The sequence below is a fragment of the Bos mutus genome, chromosome 4 (genome assembly GCF_027580195.1).
Source record: "Bos mutus isolate GX-2022 chromosome 4, NWIPB_WYAK_1.1, whole genome shotgun sequence".
Lineage (NCBI taxonomy): Eukaryota > Metazoa > Chordata > Mammalia > Artiodactyla > Bovidae > Bos > Bos mutus.
Genome location: NC_091620.1, coordinates 6,735,758 through 6,752,692, shown reverse-complemented (window position 1 = coordinate 6,752,692; position 16,935 = coordinate 6,735,758). Strand labels below are relative to the sequence as shown.

Below are 16,935 nucleotides of genomic sequence, written 5' to 3'. Positions count from 1 at the left end.
AGCAATTAGACACAGACACATTAATATTTCTGCTTTATATATATGACTGTCCTCACTAACTGGAATAAATTAATACTTCAGTTCAGTTCAGTCGCTCAGTCGTGTCCGACTCTTTGCGACCCCATGAACTGCAGCACGCCAGGCCTCCCTGTCCATCACCAACTCCCGGAGTTCACTCAAACTCACGTCCATCGAGTTGGTGATGCCATCCAGCCATCTCATCCTCTGTCATCCCCTTCTCCTCCTGCCCCCAATCCCTCCCAGAATCAGAGTCTTTTCCAATGAGTCAACTCTTTGCATGAGGTGGCCAAAGTACTGGAGTTTCAGCTTTAGCATCATTCCTTCCAAAGAACACCCAGGACTGATCTTCTTTAGAATGGACTGGTTGGATCTCCTTGCAGTCCAAGGGACTCTCAAGAGTCTTCTCCAACACCACAGTTCAAAAGCATCAATTCTTCGGCACTCAGCCTTCTTCACAGTCCAACTCTCACATCCATACATGACCGCTGGAAAAACCATAGCCTTGACTAGACGTACCTTTGTTGGCAAAGTAATGTCTCTGCTTTTGAATATGCTATCTAGGTTAGTCTTACATTAGTTTGGGTCATGTTATGCTGTGAAGTGAATTTTGATGCCAGTACTTTGCTGAGTTTTCAAAATTTTAGCATTGTATTGTAAAGGATTCTATACCAGTACTGGGTTAGGCAGAGAGGTGAACATCATCAATAAAAGCAAAGAATCAGGTCAATGACAGACATGTTTTAGTGGCCATGTCCAATCCAATTTGGCTGGAGTTTGCTTGCTTAAATACCACAAGTGTTGTAAGTGATACTAAGTTTAAATATGTTTGAGCAATGTTTATCATTCTAGTTCCTACTCTCAGAGATCCTAACATCTAGTAGAATAGATAACTATGAACACATGTACTACGAGGAGAAACAGTCCAACTGTAGTAAAAGACAGACTATGATATTGTTATAAAAGTTATAGAAACCTGTGAAGATAAAGTTCTATGCAGTACTATAACTAGCAGTTAATCATTTATCAAATAATATAGCATACTTTATTAATCCGAAGCATTCATCTTGAAATACTTATTTTTTAACTTATGCTGTTTCATTTAGATTTTTAAAAGCCATTTACATTAAATAAAATTCATATTTTCCTTTTATTTTTTAAAATTCTGGTCTTTGTTAGTAGCAGTTTGCTTAATTTTTTTCTTGCCCTTCGACAAGGTGGCAATGAAGCACCCCTCTGCTGTTACTGCCTGCAATCTGGACCTAGAAAACTTGATCACGGACTCAAACAGAAGCATTGCTACCCTGGCCATTACTACGCTTCTCAAAACAGGAAGTGAGAGCAGTGTGGACAGGCTCATGAAGCAGATATCATCCTTTGTGTCTGAAATCTCAGATGAGTTCAAGGTAGGAGTTTAAATATGACCATGTTTTCTCCCAGTCTCTGGCTTACCGTAACATTTCTGTTCTTAATAGTGTCTTTTGATGAACAAAAGTTTTAAGTTTCATTAAATCTAATTTATTAATTTTTTTCTTTCCCAGTTATTGCTTTCTGTGTCCTCAAAAACGTTTTTCTAAGTCTTCAAGATACTTTGCCATGTTTTATTGTGAATGTTTTACAGTTTTAGCTTTTACATTTTGGTCTGTGATCCAACTTGAATTAATATTTGTGTGTAAGTTCAGGTTTTTTTCCATTGTGATTTCCAGTTATTCCAGCATAATTTAAAACATTTCTCTTTCCCCACTGGAGTGCTTGACATCTTTGTCTAAAAAGCAGATACACATATAATTGCAGGTATGTTTCTGGGATGCTTATCACATTCTGTGGAACTATTTGTTGGTCCTATGCCAGTATCAGACTATATCAATTAATGTAGCTTCATGGTACCTCTTAAATGTGTGGTCTACCAACTTTTTCATTTTTTGTAATATTTTATTCCTTTGCTTTCCATATAAAATTTACAATCAGATTATAATTTCTGTAAAACAAAGCCTTCTAGGATTATGATTGGAGTTGTGTTAAATCTATAATCAATTTGGGGAAAGCTAACAGCTTAATAATTATTCTTCAGTTCATGAATATGGCAAATCGCTCCCTTTATTTAGGTCTTCTTTAATTTATCTGAGCAATGTTTCATAGCATTTACTCTAGAGGTATTGCACATCTTTTGTTAAGTTAATATCTAAATATTTTATGCTTTTAAAAATCCATTTTATTAACATTTCTATTTCATTGTTTCTACTACTATTATATTAATAATACTTTTTTTTTAACTTTCCCATAACTCAATATTCTTGCTAAGTTCCCTTTTTTTTGAGTTCCCTTATTAGTTCTAGTAGTTATATACATCCCTTAGGATTGTTTTATGTAAATAATCATGTTATTGTGAATAGATACTTCATTTCCAATTCAAGTACCTTTCCTTTTTTTCCTTGTCTTATTAAAATGGCTAGGACTTCCAATACAGTGTTGAGTAGAACTGGTGAGAATGTGTCAAAGAAAATCAAAGTAGCAATAAATTTTAGTTAGATGAATTAAAGTTAAAAGATTTTATTCCTTCATTTTTATTTAATTCTCAGTCAAGAGGTATAACTGACCCTATTTACTCTCTTCTCGTATTTACCTACTTTTAAAAAACCAACTTAGCCTGTGTATTCAAGTAGACATTTTGAATCTTTGGGAAACTGGGAGGTTATGAAGTTCCTTTTGTACTGTAGTTTATTGAATGCATCTCCTATGTGTGAACGTTTGGATACTTTGCAGTATTCTGTGATTACAGATAATGCTGCAGTGGACAACCTTATATCTATGTTTTCTTGAAATTTGGTGGTGTGTCCTGAGGGTAAATTTCTAGAAGTTCATATGCTAGGCTGAAGAGTAGATAAGTATGTAGTTTTAGAGAATGTTAAATTCTACCAGCCTGTTTCCCCATACCCTCACCAGTAGAGTACATATATTGTATTTTGAAGTTTTTCCAACCAGATGGACTAGAAAGGGTATCTCAGTGTAGTTTTAACTTGAATTTCTCTTATTATGAGGGAACGTAAACATCCTTTCATATTTTTAAAGATCATTTAATTTCTTTTTGAATATTGTCTGCTCATGTCTTTTTCTAATTTTCTGTAGGGTTTTTGGTCTTTTGTTTCCTTTATTAAAGTTTTTTGTATATTAGGGATATTGGTTCTATAACTGTGAAATGTGTTATGATGTTTTATCCCAATTTGTCATTTGTCCTTTGATTTTTCTTATGATACTTTGGTCATGCACAAGTTTTTAATTTTTATGCAAATTTGTTAATCTTTTCTTTTACTGCATTGGGCTTTTGAGTAATAACAATTCACCCGTGGAGAGGGGGAAGAATTCACCCATGTTTTCTTCTAGTATATGTATAATTTCATATTAAATATATGATCTATTAGGTTTTTTTTTTTTAATTTTATTTTATTTTTAAACTTTACATAATTGTATTAGTTTTGCCAAATATCAAAATGAATCCATCACAGGTATACATGTGAGAAATGGATCTTACAGTTTTCCAATGACTATCCAGTTGTCCACCACCCCCCAATTTTATTTAAAGGGCTGTCTTTGCCCTGTATCTGAGATATCACTTTTACCATATACTAAAGTTCCATATGTATTAATACTTGTGTCTGTTTGGAGGTTTTCTGTTCTATTCTGTTGTTCTCTTTATCTATTCATACATTAGTACCACACACTGTTTTAAATATTTGTATTAAATATTTTAACTAAATATTTTAAAAATTTGTATTAAATATTTAAAAAATTTGTAAGGATGTTTTAATATCTATTAGTCTTCTCTCTTGATGAAAGTGAAAGAGGAGAGTGAAAAAGTTGGCTTAAAGCTCAACATTCAGAAAACTAAGTGGGGAAACAGTGGAAACAGTGTCAGACTTTATTTTTTGGGGCTCCAAAATAACTGCAGATGGTGATTGCAGCCATGAAATTAAAAGACACTTACTCCTTGGAAGGAAAGTTATGACCAACCTAGATAGCATATTCAAAAGCAGAGACATTACTTTGCCAACAAAGGTCCGTCTAGACAAGGCTATGGTTTTTCCAGTAGTCATGTATGGATGTGAGAGTTGGACTGTGAAGAAAGCTGAGCACTGAAGAATTGATGCTTTTGAACTGTGGTGTTGGAGAAGACTCTTGAGAGTCCCTTGGACTGCAAGGAGATCCAACCAGTCCATTCTAAAGAAGATCAGTCCTGGGATTTCTTTGGAAGGAATGATGCTAAAGCTGAAACTCCAGTACTTTGGCTACCTCATGCGAAGAGTTGACTTATTGGAAAAGACCCTGATTCTGGGAGGGATTGGGGGCAGGAGGAGAAGGGGACGACAGAGGATGAGATGGCTGGATGGCATCACCGACTCGATGGACGTGAGTTTGAGTGAACTCCGGGAGTTGGTGATGGACAGGGAGGCCTGGTGTGCTGCAGTTCATAGGGTTGCAAAGAGTCGGACACGACTGAGTGACTGAACTGAACTGAGTCTCCTCTCATAGCTCTTTATTTTCCTTAGCTGTTTTTACATGCTTATATTTCTTTTGAACTTTAGTATTAGCTCATCTAGTGGCTTCGTTTAAAAAATCTTATTGGCATTTTTATTGAGATCACATTAAATTTATAAGTTTTCTTAGGGGAGAATAAATAATAATGTTGAGATATCCTAACCAAGAACAAAGGATATTTTAAAATTTAAATCTACTTTTGTGCCTTTCATGAATATTTTATGGTATTTTTCTATTAGATTTGAATGTTTTAAAAATTATTTTCTTATGTACTTTATTGTTGTTTCTATTATAAATCTTCTTTTATTCATTATATCTTCTAAAGTAGTTATTATTCATGTGTATGAGTAGTATTATTTTTGCATGTTAACTTTACAACCTGCTACCTTGCTGAATTATTTTATTGAGTTAGTTTTATCATCAATTCTCTGAAGTTTTCCACATTATTTTGTTATATCATCTATAAATAAAGATGATTTTGTCTTTTATTTTCTAATTTTTATTCCTCAATTGTTTTCTCCTGTCTACTCACATTGGCTAATTAGTGCCAGAATAATGTCAAATAATAGTCAAGATAGTAGCACCGTTTTCTAGTTTCTGATCTTAAAGCAAATGACTCTTGGGGTTCTCTGTTAAGTAATATGCTGCCAACAGGATTGAGGGAGTATGTGTGTGTGTGTGTGCGTAACATGAAAGTTTCCGTCCATTCCTATCTTATGTTTTAAAGAATTTTTAAGGGACTTTCCTGGTCCAGTGGTTAAGAATCCACCTGCCAATGCAGGGGACATCCAGTTCCCTGGTCCAGGAACTAAGATCCCATGTGCCACGGAACAGCTAAGCCCATGTACCAAAAATACTGATGCCCATGTATTCTAGAGCCTGTGCTTTGCAGTAAGAGAAGCCACCGCCACAAGAAGCCTGCTCACTGCAACTAGCCCACACTTGCCACACCTAGAGGAAGCCCACACACAGCAATGAAGAGCCCGTGTGCCACAACAAAGACCCAGCACAGCCAAAAATAAAGAAAAAAAAGAATTTTTATTAGAAATAAGTGTTGGATTTTATCAAAGGTTTTTCAGCATCTGTGGATGTAGTTATATTCTGTCATATTCTTCTTCTTCTTAGACTCATTAATATTGATGAATTATTTTAATTTTCTAATGTCAAACCATTCTTGCATGCTTGGTATACATTCCATTTCATCATGGGATATTATTTTCTTACTGTAGGATTGGAGTCTGTTAGCCAATTATCACTTGGAATTTTTGTATCAATATTCACAAATGATTTCCATCTATAATTTTTCTTTTAGCACATATACTGTCCTTATTAGGTTTATATGTCATTGCTTCATAACAATTGTAGTTATTTCCCTTCATATTCTATGCTCTGAAACAACATACATAGATTTGGGACTGTCTGGTTATTCTCCAGTCTCCATACATTTCTTGCATTTCTGCACACCCAGCAAATTACACACTAACTGCCCTTTGTTTCCTACTTTATCAGTTTTGTTCCCTTTGTATAGTACAAAGTTTCTTCCAATCTCAAAAGATGTAAGCATCTCCCTTAAGTAGTTAAGGGCAGATTTCCATATAGCCCTAGAAGAGACAGTCAGTCCTCCCTATAGAGCAAAAAGCAAACATGCTTATTGCCAAGTGTAATAAAGATGATGTTTCCCTTCTGAATAAATGACTGGCATGCTTACTGCCCACTGTCAAATATTCAAGTTCCATATCTCAGATTCTCCTGTAATGCTGCCTACTGTGGGCTCAAGTGTTATCTGGTCCTTTTTGCCTCATCCTGTGGGTACTGGGGCTCAGAAAACTGAGCCCCAAATGCCGATACACTCGCTACTGCTTTTGCTGTGAGTAAATAACTGTCTTTCATCTCTCATTCGGGATCCTTGTGTTCTCTTCCAGAATCCATGAAATTATGGTAGTCTATACAGTTTGCAAGTAGAATAAAAGTCTCACATCCTTTTTACTTCTTGACACTGGTCTTTAAAATTGTGGTAAAAATTTCCTAGAAACCATTTTGTGAAGTAGTTCCTTGGTGACTTTCTTTGTTTCTTCTCTGGAAAGCAGTCTGTTTAAGTTTTTTTTTATCTTTACTGTTCACTTTAAAATTTTTATGTGAAAATTTTAAATGTAAAATTTTAAAATATGCTCGAAGCTTATTTTGCTTTGGAGCAAAGGGAGGGATCTCTTGAATGCACCTCACTTTTACTCTTCTTTCTATTTTCCTTTCCTCTTTGACTTTCTTTCACAAAGAACCATTATTGTCATTTTAGTTAATTATGGTGCCTTCTTGGCTTGTGGTAAATAAGAGGGAATGTATGCTTAAGTAGTTAAAGTTCTGAAGACGAACGCCCTTTCTATGTTTTTCTCTAGGTGGTAGCTGTACAGCCATTATACAAGGGGCATGTCCTTTTTGTTTGTTTTTCTACAGGTCGTGGTTGTACAGGCAATTAGTGCTCTCTGCCAGAAATACCCTCGAAAGCACAGCGTCATGATGACTTTCCTCTCCAACATGCTCCGAGACGATGTAGGTGGACTGCTTTGTAATTGTGGGAAGTTGCTCGCTTCAGTTCTTATACCCTAGTGTTTAAAGCGGCTTTCCTTATCATCTCAGCATGCCTATCAAATAATATTCTCAATTCTAGCTTCTGTTTTATTGCTAAACATATTCTTGCTTTTGACTTTCCCACTTGGAGGGAAAAAACATTTTTGTTTCTTTCAGAAGGGAAGGGAAATGAAATTTGAATGTTACATCATAAGCCTTGGAGTAAAATAATTTTTCCAAAAAGTGCCCTCAGAGTGAATGGCAGTTTTTCTTCTTTTGCCAGGGAGGCTTTGAATATAAGCGGGCCATCGTGGACTGCATAATCCACATTGTAGAAGAGAACCCTGAAAGTAAAGAGGCAGGTCTAGCCCACCTCTGTGAATTCATCGAGGACTGTGAACACACTGTTCTGGCTACAAAGATCCTACACTTGTTGGGCAAAGAGGGCCCCAGGACACCTGTCCCCTCCAAGTATATCCGCTTTATTTTTAATAGGGTTGTCCTGGAGAATGAGGCCGTCAGAGCTGGTGAGTAATTGGAGCACTGATGATGAGCATAACTGGTAATCTTGGGAAATACTTAACTCAAGGGGGTGGTAATGAAATTGGAAAATGACATTGCAATGTCTGTTTGGTGGTGGGATCTTGGAGCATACTTAGGCCTCAGATATACAGCTTTCTCTTTGTATTCCAATTTCTATCCTGATTTCAGCCTTGTATCAGAGACAAATAACCCTTGACCTTCAAATTGACAGAAGACTTTGATGGTGTCATCCTTTTTTTCAGCTAAGGCCTCAAGTATGAATGTCTTTGAAATTTGTCTCCCACTGTAGCTTGTAAGTGGCTTTTTGAACAGATCTTAGGAATTTTTTTACTTCCTTCTCTCTAATTGTTCCTTTTCCTTAGCATGTGAACTGGTCCAAATCTCTCCTGTTAAAACTACAGGCCTTCATTTGATTCATTGTCTCTCACTAGGTACTGACCATATTTCCTGTTACAGAACCTTGAAGCAGCCATTACCAGCTGCCTCTCTGAACTTACTTTCCATTTTCTATTCAGTTCCCTATAATCTTGCTCTCTCCCTTAAAAATCTTCTGAAGCAATTTTTTTTTTTAAATCCTTAAAAGCTAGCTAGAAAATCAAGTTAGACACTTTAATGTTCTTATCCTTATTCACCTCAGTCAATCTGATGGGCTGTTGACTAAATACTTCATGAAACTCTCTTCCCTTGGTTTCCACAAATAGCCTGCATCTTTCTACCATTCCTCAGTCTTCTTTACAGAGCTTCTCTTCCATTCCTTAAAATGTTAGTTTTCTTTAGGGGGTTGTCTTCTCAACATCCACATTCTTGTGATCATTTTCAGAGTTCTGCTGATATGCTGTGGCATTGTAGTCATGTCTCTCTCCTGAACTTGTATGTTTAGCTGTCCCAGGCACTTCAAATTCACCTTGAAATTCAAACTATCCCAAAAGAAATCCTTATCTATACTGTCCACTCAGTTGCAAGACTAGAACCTTATTCCATTGTTTTTTAACTCTCATCTACCTTCTGGCAAAGTTCTGTCCGTTCTGTCCCCTCAATATGTATTTCTTCATTCTCTTTTATTCTCAGTTTTTCTGAGGGCTTTGCTAGGCTCCCATCCATTTCAGATGTCTGGTTAGTCCAGCTGCTTGTACGCTCACCCACATCCAGTATATTCTCCACTCTGCTACCAGAATGGACGTTGCATACAAAATCTGCTCACAAATTTAGTGTAGCACACCCTGCTGCAGATACACAGATTCATCCTGCATTTAACTCCTGTTAATAATAATTTTGAGGCTACACTGGAACCTATTTTTGTTTTGTGTCTAATCTCTCACTTGTCTCCTCCTGCTCTCCAGTGCAGGTCCGGTGCTTCAGCCTTACTCAGCTGCATCCAGTCCCAGAATCATTCCACACTTCATTCTCTGTCCTGAGGGCCTTGCTACTTTTTACTTCTCTTTCCCTCAAATACTCTTTTCCTGCCTTTTCCTCTGGCTAATTCTACTTGTTCTGCAAGCTTTAGTGCAGGTAGTAAGTGTGAGCTCTTTGTCTGTCTTCTCCATTTTTGACTTAATGTTCCTTTCTCTGCTCATATAGTATCCAGGATATGGTTCTACTATGGATTTAATATGTTGTAACTATCTATTTACACCTGTCTTTCCCACTAAACTACAACTCCTTGAGGTCAGGGGCTACATCTTTTATCTTTATACCTTCAGCACTTAGCACAACTCCTGACAAAAGTTAAGTAAGGAATAAATCTTTGTTGATACAGTGAATTTTAATAATAGAGTTTTGGGTGTTTTTCCCCTATGTGTGGGGCTGGTTGTTTGAGGTTTGTTTTGTTCTTTAGTCACTAAGTTGTGTCCCACTCTTTTGCGACCCCATGGGCTGTAATCCACCAGGCTCCTTGTAAGGAGTCAGACTGAAGAATAGCTCATATAAAAAATACATATGATCCTTTATCCTCAATGCATAGAGAGTTTTCTTATTCAGAGCTCTCTTGGACCCACTTTCTATTTCTATTTATGCTTCAATGGATCAAGGAAATAAGAACAAGAAGTTCACGATTAAACAGAGTTTATTTCAACCGAACATGGGGAAACTTCTCTAATTTTTTTCTTAATAATTATTGCTTATCTCTGTGAAGTCAATATTCATGTTGTTTCATTTTATGCTCCATTATAGCTGCTGTGAGTGCTTTGGCAAAATTTGGGGCTCAGAATGAAAATCTTCTCCCAAGCATCCTAGTACTCCTACAAAGGTAACTAAAAGAATTAAAAAAAAAAAAAACAACAGAATGCCATGTGACTGAATAGATAATTCCTCATGGTACCATATCAAATGCCTATAGGGCCTAAGAGTAGAACTGATGGAGTAAGTCAGGGGCAAATGGTGTTTTCCGTACTTTTGGTAATTTTGCGTGTGCTAAGTGCATACAAAATTTGACTTCTAATTTCTCATGCATGATTTTGAGAAAGTGACTTAAATACATGTGCCTCAATTAGTATAGCAGAGGCCAACTTCAAAGAACTTCACTGTGTAGAGTTGAAAATACCAGCTTTTCACGGTCTCCTTAACTCCCTAGTTGATGAGGAAAAGACTTGCTTTAGCAAACACTCCGTGATTACATCTTGCAATTGAAGCAGAAAAATTATAAGCCAAAAGCTGGCTGGTTTAAATAAAACAAATTGCCATTTGAGTAATATCAGTGCCTGGGTTTGGAATCCTTTTTAGTATCCTTGGAAAGTCTAATATTGCCAGTTTTTAGTTTGTAGAAGTCTAAATCTTTACCAAGGTCATGTGGTTGCAGATCAAAGAACAGACTCCAAACTGCTATCTTATCTACTGTGTTCTTCATCATTTTAACGCCTACTTATGTAGTGCTTCTGATTCATAATGATACCATTTCTTTACCAATTCAGAATACCCAGGATGTATGGAGATTTTAGGAGCCACTGTTGGCTGTGGTTGAGCTCTTGAATTACGGTAGTATCAGATGGCCTGGATCGTGTCTGTCAGGCATAGTGGTAAAGCTCTGGATATCTTTTAGAGTGCTATGACATGCCTATTCTGTATCCCCTGGACAGGTGTATGATGGATACTGATGATGAGGTACGGGATAGAGCTACCTTCTATCTGAATGTGCTGCAGCAGAGGCAGATGGCTCTGAATGCTACATATATCTTCAATGGTCAGTGAGAGCCAAGAATGGAGACAAATATACTTTTGTTCTACAAGTGGTGTCTTGGAAGCATATCTCATGATTTGCATATGAGCTGGCTTCGCTAGGCAGAATGCTTGGTTTCTGTCTCAGAATGCACTTCCATTTCTAGAGAAACCTAAAAGTATGTAAAAGTCCAAAGAATATTGCTTGTTCCTGGTTCTCTCTGAGCTCCCTCTTGGATGGGTTTACCTTTTTCCCTTTTCTTATGCTATCTTTGTTTCCACATGGCTCTGTTGCTTTGTTTTCTGGAAGATACTTCCATTTTGTTGCAAATATGTATGCTCAGCTCCTGTGCTTCCTCAGATGGAATTATAAGTGCCTATATTCTTTAATAATTTAGCTTATAAACCTGTGGTTATAGTTTTATTTAGAAAGCTTAAATAAATATTACAAATCTGGGCCTGTCTGGGTCCTAGGATTGGCAAGAAGTTCTAGTGCTGAGAGTTTTCTATTTCATAGGTCTAACAGTCTCTGTACCAGGGATGGAAAAAGCCTTACACCAGTACACGCTGGAGCCTTCAGAAAAGCCCTTTGATATGAAATCTATTCCTCTTGCTACGGCTCCTGTCTTTGAACAGAAAGCAGGTAATGAGAACACTTTGTTTTTAAACTGTTCATAGTTTCACACCAATAAAATACACTGTTGGCATATTTTTTCTAATATTCTTTTAATGGTCACTCCTTCTAAATCTTATAGAACTAAGATGAATGATATTTTTAAAGTTAGGGTTTTAAAATTTTTTCCGTATTTTCCCATGAAAGCAAGAATATGAAGTGTGACATAGAATGAAAGATTCTTCTAATGCTGAGTGTTAGAGCTTTTGAAGTTAGTTGTCAGTGTTTCAGAGCTGTAGTGGTGTTGTCACCTCCTATTTTTGTTTTGTGATCTTGATTAACTTCTTAGTTAATTTTTCTTTTGGAGGCTTAAAAAATAAATGGATAAAGCGTATAGTGGTTCAAACCAAAAATGAAAGATCTTACGCCCTCAACATTTTCAGTTTGTTGTTGTTGATACTACATAAGTAGTTTTTCCTATCTGAATAACGAGATTTGTTTTTATAAACCGTTCCTTCTTTTAAGAGTAATTTTAAAAATATTCTGGTCCATAAAAGCAAATTCTGTATTTTTAGAACTTGCTTTATTTCATGAAGTACGTTCACTAAATATACTTTGAGTGTCTCTCCAAAAAGCGTGACAAAGAACCTCCTGGTATGATTTAGCAATAGCTCTTATATATCTGCTGCAAGTTTTGTCGTCATCTCCTGTATGCATGTTTGACTTGATAGTGGGAGGGAAAGCTCACTTAACTGCTCATCCCTGTCTCTGTAGAAATCACACTGGTGTCCACTAAGCCCGAGAAGCTGGCTCCTTCCAGGCAAGACATTTTCCAAGGTATGATGATTTGATGTGTAGAGGAAGTAGCCCAGCTCCCTAGGCATTGTAACTATAATGAAGGCCCGCACTTTTTATTCAATTTTATTAGTTCTCAGTATGGGAAATCTTTATATGACTGAATATAATTTATTGTCATAGCTTCCTGTTGTTAGGACTACTGGAATCTGTGGGAGTTGGCAATTTCCAGTTGTCAGCTTACTGAGAATGTTGTTCTTACCCTGTATCTTGGTTAATGGGACTCAAATCAGATGAAATTAGGAATTGAGTTTCTTTTTTATTTTTTGCTTTTAGTAATTAACTGTGAAGTGAAGTGAGAGTCGCTCAGTTGTGTCTGACTCTTTGCGACCCCCTGGACTATACAGTCCATGGTATTTTCCAGGCCAGGATACTGGAGTGGATGGCCTTTCCCTTCTTCAGGGGATCATCCCAACCCAGGGATTGAACCCATGTCTTCCAAATTGCAGGCAGATTCTTTAGCACAGCTGAGCCACCAGGGAAGCCCAATTAACAGTATAAACTCTTACTTAAAAGATTACTTCACTAAAGCTTGGGGACACATTATTAATTGAGTATTCTTAAAACATTTTAGCTACCCAGAGTAATATCTTCCCTTGTCTTATTTTGCTTCCTTCTTTTCTTTCCTTTTTTCTTGATAGAGCAACTGGCTGCCATTCCTGAGTTTATGAATCTAGGACCCTTGTTCAAGTCTTCTGAGCCTGTTCAACTTACAGAAGCAGAGACAGAATATTTTGTTCGTTGTGTCAAGCACATGTTTACCAATCACATTGTGTTCCAGGTGAGAGAAGTGTCATAACTGGCTCTGGTAAGGGATTTAGTATTAATTCTCCTTTAGTTTAGAATACACAGAAGAACTGTACAAAAAGATCTTCATGACCCAGTTAATCACGATGGTGTGATCACTCACCTAGAGCCAGACATCCTGGAATGTGAAGTCAAGTGGGCCTTAGAAAGCATCACTATGAACAAAGCTAGTGGAGGTGATGGAATTCCAGTTGAGCTATTTCAAATCCTGAAAGATGATGCTGTGAAAGTGCTGCACTCAATATACCAGCAAATTTGGAAACCTCAGCAGTGGCCACAGGACTGGAAAAGGTCAGTTTTCATTCCAGTACCTAAGAAAGGCAATGAATGCCAAAGAATGCTCAAACTACCACATAATTGCACTCATCTCACACGCTAGCAAAGTAATGCTCAAAATTCTCCAAGCCAGGCTTCAGCAATATGTGAACCATGAACTTCCAGATGTTCAAGCTGGTTTTAGAAAAGGCAGAGGAACCAGAGATCAAACTGCCAACATCCGCTGGGATCATAAAAAGCAAGAGAGTTCCAGAAAAACATCTGCTTTATTGTCTGTGCCAAAGCCTTTGACTCTGTGGATCACAATAAACTGTGGAAAATTCTGAAAGATATGGGAATACCAGACCACCTGACCTGCCTCTTGAGAAACCTGTATGCAGGTCAGGAAGCAACAGTTAGAACTGGACATGGAACAACAGACTGGTTCCAAATAGGAAAAGGAGTATGTCAAGGCTATAAATGGTCACCCTGCTTATTTAACTTATATGCAGAGTACATCATGAGAAACACTGGGCTGGATGAAGCACAAGCTGGAATCAAGATTGCCAGGAGAAATATCAATAACCCCAGATATGCAGATGACATCAACCTTATGGCACAAAGTGAAAAAGAACTAAAGAGCCTCTTGATGAAAGTGAAAGAGGAGAGTGAAAAAGTTGGCTTAAAGCTCAACATTCAGAAAACTAAGATCATGGCATCTGGTCCCATCACTCCATGGCAAATAGATGGGGAAACAGTGGCTGACTTTATATTTTTGGGCTCCAAAATCACTGCAGATGGTGAAATTAAATTTTATTTAATTTAAGTAAATAACTGCAGCCATGAAATTAAAAGATGTTTGCTCCTTGGAAGGGAAGTTATGATCAACCTAGACAGCATATTAAAAAGCAGAGACATTACTTTGCCAACAAAGGTCCGTCTAGTCAAGACTATGGTTTTTTCAGTGGTCATGTATAGATGTGAGAATTGGACTATAAAGAAAGCTGAATGCCAAAGAATTGATGCTTTTGAACTGTGGTGTTGGAGAAGACCCTTGAGAGTCCCCTAGACTGCAAGGAGATCCAGCCAGTCCATCCTGAAGGAGATCAGTCCTGAATATTCATTGGAAGGACTGATGTTAAAGCTGAAACCCCAATACTTTGGCCACCTGATACGAAGAACTGACTCATTGGAAAAGACCCTGATGCTGGGAAAGATTGAAGGCAGGAGGAGAAGGGGACGACAGAGGATGAGATGGTTGGATGGCATCACCGACTCAATGGACATGAGTTTGGGTAAACTCCAGGAGTTGGTGAAGGACAGGGAGGACTAGCGTGCTACGGTTCATGGGTTGCAAAGAGTGACTGAACTCCTTTAGTCTTTGATTCTGGTTCCTTTTATAGAGAACCAACTTGCCAGCATTTTTCTGGTTTTCTTTCCTAACTCCATAGCTAGAGAGATGCCTTTGTGTGATGGGAAACTTTTGATGATTTAAACTTAAAAGGACATAAAACTGAAATGTCTGAAAAAGTTGGCCAGCATAAAGTATAACCTGTGAAAAAATGATCATCACTTAATATCAGGGTAAATTAAGTGTGTTGTTCCAAAAACTTGGATTTCAATTCGATTCTCAGCCAGCTGTCAGACTTCTACCATCTTGTTTGGTAGAACTCAACCTCAGGAAAGAGGAAAACACTGGTGAATAATATAAACAAGAAAGACCTCAAGAATAAGCTTATCCTTGTTGTCTCAAGAAAAATCTTAGGGGGAGACATGCATGGTGTTTAGAGAGAGAAGGTTTAATGGATTCCAGAAGTGACTCGGGGGTTATGGGGAGGAAGAAACAATTTACTTGAAAACCGTTTTTTTTCATAACTTTCCCATTTGATGACTTTTCAGTTTGACTGTACCAATACTCTCAACGACCAGCTCCTGGAGAAAGTGACAGTGCAGGTGGAGCCATCGGAGGCCTATGAAGTGCTGTGTTGTGTCCCAGCCCCCAGCCTGCCTTACAATCAACCGGGAGTATGCTATACTCTGGTTCGTTTACCCGAAGATGACTCAATAGCAGGTACTAATACACAGAATACAGGAGATGTGATTAAGAGTGCATTACCACTTGAACTCTGAAGTGTCTGGACAGATACTTGGGGTCCAAGAATTTGTTTCTTTTCTGGGATTAATAAATGTAGTGATAATGAACGGTAAATTTATAAAGTTAGTTACTGCTACAGAAATACTAATTTTATAACCAAGTTTCTGAGTAAAATATGCTGGACATTTAATCTTAAAAGAGAAACTGAATGTATACAGTGGTAGCCCAAAACAGAACTGAGACTTCCTGTTGAAACAGCATCACCACTAGTGAGGGTGCACATACCTGACGTCCCCTGTGAAGGATCAGGGCCTCCCCGATGTTTCTTAGGGCAGCCTCAGGGCTTTTTAGTTAGTAGACCCATGGCATCGTAAAATATTTTTTTTTAAGGGTCCTATAACACAAGGCAAGTGTCTGAGAGTATGTCTCAGCCTAGTGACTGGTTTAACCAACATTTGTATATCCACAGTTGAAAAGGGCTCTGTGATCCGCTTGACCTGTTGTGCACCTGGGGATTGGGTTGGGAGCATGGTTGGGGGGAGGGGGCAGCGCGCGTTGGAAGGAGAGCCAACTGCTAGCGTCAACAGTGGTTACAGATTTGGATTCTGAGATATTATGACCTACCTCCTGTGAATGTCAAGTACTTGATTTCTTTTCTCCGTTTTCCCACCTGAGTTGTTTTCTTCCCATATTTGCTGCAGAGTATTCACAACTGTTACCCAGTTTGTACCGAAATAAGCACACACATTGCACTTAGATTTTGAACAGTTTTTATTACTAGTACAGGAAAAAACAATTTTTACTACTAATACAGGAAAAAACATATAGCTAACAAATATTGGGAAAATTACAGAGTTACAAGAAATCGTAAAAGTACTAGTAAATAGTTATCCCTGGTCATCATTCAGTTACATTTGGGGCTTAATCTGTCTTCCTTTAGCCCCTCTCCCAACTCCCTTTTTAGATACTGGTTCCGGGAGCGCCTGCCCAGTCTCATCTGTGTTGGATGATAGACCAGGCTACTCAACTCTAGCACGAGGTAGATTCAAGTTGGCACCATTGCTGGGTCTGAACCCCAGGTTGTTCCCTCTGGCCCTGGGTGGACCTGCAGTTGCAGCCACCCTGGATCCATAACCCCCTGGGTAGGAAGGCACTTTCTATCTGGCCTCCACTATTTCTCCTTTGAACATTAGGCCATCCAACTTTAACCTTTAATTATCTCCTTTACCCCTTTTTATGAGGTTTCTCTTATTCCATTCCCTTTTAACTTCACTTTCTTTCCTGGTCTGTTTCCTTCTGGTTAGATTTGTCTAATGTCCACCAGCCCAGTAATTAAGCTGGCTGTAGTCTTATGTAGCTAGTTTCATTTAACCTTATTCTAAACCAATATCTGGGCCCAGTCTTAATGTCGCCCTGTGGCTTTTGCCATCATCCTGGGATACTCTGTCCTTTTTCTAGTAGCCACCTCTCCATATTTCAAAATTCTAACCCCATTTTTACT

At 37.8% G+C, this 16,935-nt stretch overlaps 1 protein-coding gene across 3 annotated transcripts in view; it reads left to right on the top strand.

Moving 5' to 3' along the window:
* LOC102282757 (coatomer subunit gamma-2) overlaps nt 1–15,484 on the top strand; it is an 88,172-nt gene extending 72,688 nt beyond the window's left edge. For all 3 annotated transcript variants that reach the window (XM_070369014.1, XM_070369012.1, XM_070369013.1), the window contains 9 exons: nt 1,236–1,424; nt 7,003–7,098; nt 7,400–7,643; nt 9,829–9,904; nt 10,731–10,834; nt 11,327–11,452; nt 12,197–12,259; nt 12,919–13,058; nt 15,239–15,484. In XM_070369014.1, coding sequence (XP_070225115.1) covers nt 1,236–1,424; nt 7,003–7,098; nt 7,400–7,643; nt 9,829–9,904; nt 10,731–10,834; nt 11,327–11,452; nt 12,197–12,259; nt 12,919–13,058; nt 15,239–15,469 — 1,269 coding nt within the window. In that variant the 3' untranslated portion in view covers nt 15,470–15,484. The remainder of the gene's footprint in view (nt 1–1,235; nt 1,425–7,002; nt 7,099–7,399; nt 7,644–9,828; nt 9,905–10,730; nt 10,835–11,326; nt 11,453–12,196; nt 12,260–12,918; nt 13,059–15,238) is intronic.
* The last annotated feature ends 1,451 nt before the right edge of the window (nt 15,485–16,935 follow it).